Here is a 6,000-nt window from a genome sequence, read left to right on the forward strand (position 1 = left end):
CTTAGTTGCTCCGCGGCATGTGGGATCTTTCCAGAACAGGGCTCGAACCTGTGTCCCCTGCATTGGCAGGCAGATTCTCAACCACTGCGCCACCAGGGAAGCACTGAAACTTTGTTTTTAATTGAGGTAACATCGGGTTATAACGTTCTATAAGTTTCGTGTATACAACATTATATTTCTACTTCTGTATACACTACAGAAATTAGTTGCAAAGAAGCCCCATAGTATACGACAGAGTAGAATGAAGAAATCACAATTTTTTAAATACAAGGAGACTTCAAAGAATTGTCTTGATGGTTGGCCTTGGATTCAACCTCTGACCTTTCTGCTTGCGGGCCTTGGGTGGTCCCTTATCCTGTCTGAGTCTCACTTTCTTCTTCTGTGATACAAGAATAATACCTCTTTGTGTGGATATAGAGGGAGATCGATTTTACATCAAGTCCCAGCCCACACATAGAGACACACTGGTCGCCAGTCTCTTATCAGCAATTCTATCACCTCCAACTTTCTGAAACACACACAGGTGTTTGGTAACTCATCTGGACAGTAACCTTGCCCTGTGCTGACCTGAGCTTCTTTATAGTCATTACAGACTTTTTCCCATTTAATGTGAATGTTTGTTTGTTTCACTTCCAAAACGTGAGAACATGCATTTATCGGGTGCTTTCCAGACTCTGCTGGAAGTGGTCAGGCTCTCCTGGAAATGGGGTGTCACGCCCTTTTGATCCTTTTTTGGTCTGCATCTTCCGGTCATGGTCATCCGTAGGTGTGTCATCTAGTAGCTAATGTAGTAAAATCAGCCTAGAATGAGACTGAGGGTCTGGTGAGGTCAGATACCTTGCCACTTTGGTTCCAGCTGGTTCTATCCGGTTTTGGTTTGTCTCTTCCTATAGCTTTCTCCGTTTTTCTCCGGACCCTGTGACTCCAACACGTTCACCTCCAAATGGAAAAATCCTTTCCCTGCGTGAATAAAGGTGGCCATTGAGGTGCAGCGTATTCTATTTCAGGGAACCTGAGCATCCAACACTGCGCCACCACTATTTAGACAACTGCTTTGAAAAACAGTGTCTACAGGGAATTTCCTGGTGGTTTAGTGGTTAGGATTCGGAGCTTTCCCACTGTGGCCCAGGTTCCTAATGCTAACTCTCAAAAGCTGTTGGGAAGAGACAGGAGTCAAGGGTCTTCTTCCTGTAGATGAGGCCCAAGCAGGACTCTATTTAGGACAAGTCAGAAAATCCTGACACCATCAGTTTGCGTTCCCGGGGATTCTGGCTGGAGCCCTTTTCATCTCCATCTTAGGAAGTGTATCAACACTGCAGGATCCTGCTGGCCCGTAAGGCAGAGAGGCTGGAGTGGAATTGCATGGAGCTGGGTTGGATCCTGACTCTACCCCTGCCCAGCTCTGGGACTCTGAGCTTAAGAGTTGGAGTCTCAGATTTGTCATGTGTCCAGTGGGAATAGCAATTCAATCTGATGGTCTTAGAGTGAACTGCAGGGTCAGAGGCGGGGAACCAAGTGCAATCATCTCGTCCAAAGGCCCAGGGAGGCCTGGACCAGGGTCACACCCAGGGGTCAGGATGGAGCAGAGGGGTCCAGGTTGGAGGACTAGTAGGAAGGCTTGGGCAGCAGAGCCAGGACTAGAGTGAGGCGAGTGGGTCCCTAGGACACAAAACTGAAGGGGCTGTGACCCTAGCAGAGGTCCTGTGAGTGGGAGAGGGGACATTTCTTCCCTCCCTGACTCGATCCCCTCATGCTGAGCATAGAGGGCCCTGGGTGACTGTGTCCTCCACACCCTGCCTGGGGCCTGGGGTTCTCCATTGCCATCTGGGACCCTCTTCCAATCTACATAGAGTAGCCCTGACCAGTGGGAAGGCCGTGTGGCTTAGTGAGACCTCCAGCGTCACCATGAGTGGCTGCCGATTTTGTGTCATCTGAGGGATTCTGACGAGACTTCACAAGTCCCCACCAAAGAGGAAAAGTCTTCCTCCACCAGCTTGTGCGAATGCAGGTCTCTCCAGGCTTAGCAGTTCATGTGGATGTTTCCTAAAGTCTCTTGAATCTTTGAGAGGTTCCATAAAGTCGCACATGGCCTTGGTGTGCAGGCATGTGTGGTTGTCACCAGCTAAGGTATGAGTTAGGCTGGTGACCCCTGAGAGGTCGGGGGTGCTGGGCGATGGGTCAGGAATCAGTGAGGCGGGTTGGAGAGTCCAAGGGGAACGAGGGTTAATAGCATATCACCTGCTTCCCAGTCAACTGGGGCAGCAGAGGGACCTAGTGACCTTCAGCTGGGAAGGCCAAGGGCATCAGGCTTGGAAGACAGCAGATGCCAGGCAAAATGATCGTTAAGGTTCCTTCTAGCTCTGATTTTAGGTTTAAAAAACCTCTAAGTACGCAGAATTAGCCAGTCTGCAGAGGCTGAGGGCACAGTCCCCAGGACTGTCCTTACATTTGACCCCAATGGCAAATTTGGGAGATCCCCAAAGCTACCATCAGGTGTGAGAATTCCCTAGAAGGAGGCACAGGACTCCCTGAAAACTGTCACGATCCCAGTTATGGTTTATTATAGGGAAGGATGCCGGTTCCCATCAGCCGCAGGGCAGAGTCTGGGCGGGTTTCACACAGGAAGCTTCCATTGTCCTCAGGACGTGTCCCTGTCCTGGATTCAGTGTGTGGCAGGGCACACGGAGCACTGCCCGCCAGGGACGTTCACCCTGTTTAAAGAAATATATTCTGACTCTTGTTAAAACGATAAGGGAGAGTCTCTTCAGGACTATCGTGATAGGTGTGAAGACCATCGCAGCAGAGGAGACAGATGGGCGCACGTCCGAACACAGCAAAGATGAGTGGGGATTGGTAGCCAATGATCAGAGTGAGGGGCGTGGGATGGAAAATCACTGAGAGGAGACATCGAGGGCAGAGGGGTTCTTGTTGAAATTTGCTGACAGGATTCTTGCTAAAAGCAAGTAAAGGACGTATGCATCAAAGGTGGGAGATGAGGAGTTTGATCAGATATCAAACATGATAAGATCTAAACAGTGGGAAGGCTTCTCACTAAACTGACTTGGACGAAGTTTTGCTGGGACTGGGCAATACAGGCCGTCAAGAACAGGACACAAAGGGCGGAGGTTGAGGCCTATTGGAGAAGAGGGCTCAGAAGAGCCTGACTGAAACTTGACCGAGGAGTGAACCTTTTTCAACAGGACCCTCAGCGTATGGAGTTTTATTTGGGCTCAGTCACTTGCTGCCCGCACAGCTGAGCGGTTGTCTCCTGCCCTCCCGGAGGTCAGACTAATGCCCTAGTGTCCAGCTCCTCCAGAGGTCAGATGTGATACCACGTGACCCAGAGGCCCCATCACATGTCACCCTGTTAGCCTGTCCAGTGGCCAAAGGCCCAGGCAGACGAGGACACTCCTATCAGCCAGAATATTCTAGGGGCTCAGGGACCACCTCCCAGCAGCCAAGGGCAAAGAGCAGGCTGACTCCTCACTACACACTAAGGTTCTCTGAATGAAGGTTTTTCTGCTCCAATCCCACTTCTCTGTGCTTCTCTGTGGAGTCCCCACTCTGCCTACTCTTTGGAAGTAATTGTGTTGACCTGCCTCTGAGGCGTCTTTATCCAATACCATTTTTTTTTTTGGCCGTGCCACATAACTTGTGGGATCCTACTTCCCCAACCAGGGATCGAACCTGTGCCCCCTGCAGTGGGAGCACAAAGTCCTAACCACTGGACCTCCAGGGAATTCCCTCAAATACCTATGTTAAGTTAAAAGTATCCTAAGATGACTTTTGCTTATTTATTCCATGATTGAATAAGTATATGGAGCATCTATAAGATACAAAAATATGTGTTTAATGTTGAAAGAGAAAAATTTACATTTGTGAAATTCTTTTCTATTTGATTTATAACAAAATCTCTGTGATTTACAGAATAGATCTTGTTGAGCCTAGTTTATGGACAAGCAAACTGTCTTTCTCATCCCTTGACCTTCATTGTTACAGGGAAGACCCAGATGCACTGCATCAATATCTGAGTGAGCTAAAAACAGACTTGGCCGTGGAGTACCAAGTCACGCTCCGAAAAGACCAGCTGGACAGGAAGAGGTTTTTGAACAGGTTCCCTCTGGTAAAATGAGAGCTAGAGGAGCTCATAGGAAAGTTCCACGCGTTCGCAGACAAGGTTGACAAGGTCCACAGGGACTGCACCATCTCCAACATTGCGGCCATCTCCACTGGCGCTGTGTCTGGTGTCCTGACCATACTTGGCCTGGCTTTGGCACCCATGACAGCGGGGGCGAGTCTGGCACTCTCGGCCACTGGGTTAGGGCTGGGAGCAGCGGCTGCTGTGACCAGTGTGTCCACCAGCATTGTGGAACACGTCAGCACGTTGTCAGCAAAAACCGGAGTTAGTCGCCTGATGTCAACTGGCGTTCCTGGAGGCACTTAAGATCAGCCCCCGAACTGTTGGCACAACAAAGAAATTCACAGAAGCTGTGCAACGCATTGGAATGAATATCCGTGCCATGGAGACGGTCAAAAGCAACCCTGGCTTAGCAGCCGACGCAAACGTCTTCATCAGCAGTGGGATAATCTCAGTCCAAAGCAGCCAGCAGGAAGAGGTTACTTTCAAAGGCAGGGCTCTGGCAATGACCAAAGGAGCCCGGATTGTGGGTGCGGGCACTGCAGGTCTCTCCCTTCTGATGGAAGTGGCCTTCCTGGTGAAAGAGGCAAAGCACTTGCACGAGGGGGCAAAGACGGAGCCGGCTGAAAGGCTGAGGCAGCAGGCCCGGGAGCTGGAGAAGAAGTTGGAGGTGCTCACCGGCATCTATGAGCGTCTGCAGTAGGGCTGGACTCCGCCCCCCCACCCCCCCCGAGCTGTGCAGGGACCAGGGACACTTGCGGGGCCAAGGCACGGAGGCACCTTGTTAGAGGGGAAAGGAGGGCGAGATAACATAGATGTAGCTAGGTGTTAGGAATTTGGCATTTCTGTAGCTGAGCACAGCAGGGGAGGGATAAATGCAGGTGGCAGGTGGGGGAGAGAGAAGGAAGGAGCATGGAGCCTGGACGAAGGGAGGAGAGGGGCCTAGAGAGTGCGGGGAGGAGAGAAGCCACTTATTTTGGACTAAAGAAGACACTGGGGGCAGAATAAAGGGAGAGGGAGGGGGAACTAGCAACAAGAGGCCAGGAATGTGAAAGGGTTGAACATGGGAAAAAGCCCAGGAGTTAGGATTGCTGGGCTCCAGGAGAAGTAGCAGGGGCTCCTCTCTCACCCCTCCCCAGGGTTTGATGTCTCTGGTGGTCTCTAGCCCTACTTTTCCAGTATCAACTCACCTTTGATTCCAGCAGCTTTATCTTAATTAGGCAGTGATTTCTTTTTGTTTGTTTGTTTTGCGGTAAGCGGGCCTCTCACTGTTGTGGCCTCTCCCGTTGCGGAGCACAGGCTCCGGACGTGCAGGCTCAGCGGCCATGGCTCACGGGCCCAGCCACTCCGCGGCATGTGGGATCCTCCTGGACCGGGGCACGAACCCGCGTCCCCTGCATGCAGACTCTCAACCACTGCGCCACCAGGGAAGCCCCTTGCATCCATTTTATACTTTCTTTTAATCCTAGTGTTAATACCAGTAACTAGTCTCATTGAAAACAAGTTCCTAAAATGAAGAGTCTTTGTAGTATAACACAATACCCTGGTCTTGTAAACCGGAAAAGGAGAACAACATATCTGTCCGAGACACTTGGAAGAAGCACTAAACTTCACCGCCAGCACCCAAAGCTGAAATTCTATATAAACGATTCCCCGAAAAAAATATATTATAAGACATTCATAAAACGACAGTGCTATGTCAGTACTAAAAATAATTCATTCTACTACATACGTGCTATGTGTATTGTGCATGTCTGTTACCGCCACATAACCGCTGTAATGTCTCTTTCCCGTGTATATATGCACGTACATTGTATGTATAATCGTGCGTTGCATTATTTACCACATGCCTAATAAGCATG

General features: G+C 50.1%; 1 protein-coding gene across 1 annotated transcript; it reads left to right on the plus strand.

The window, feature by feature from the left end:
- Window positions 1-752: 752 nt before the first annotated feature.
- Window positions 753-4,841, plus strand: APOL3 (apolipoprotein L3). Its single transcript, XM_070046466.1, is given in 3 exon segments — window positions 753-766; window positions 4,000-4,422; window positions 4,424-4,841. Coding segments are annotated over 3 exon segments (855 nt in total).
- The last annotated feature ends 1,159 nt before the right edge of the window (window positions 4,842-6,000 follow it).

The sequence above is a fragment of the Globicephala melas genome, chromosome 10 (assembly GCF_963455315.2).
Source record: "Globicephala melas chromosome 10, mGloMel1.2, whole genome shotgun sequence".
NCBI classification, from domain to species: Eukaryota; Metazoa; Chordata; class Mammalia; order Artiodactyla; family Delphinidae; genus Globicephala; species Globicephala melas.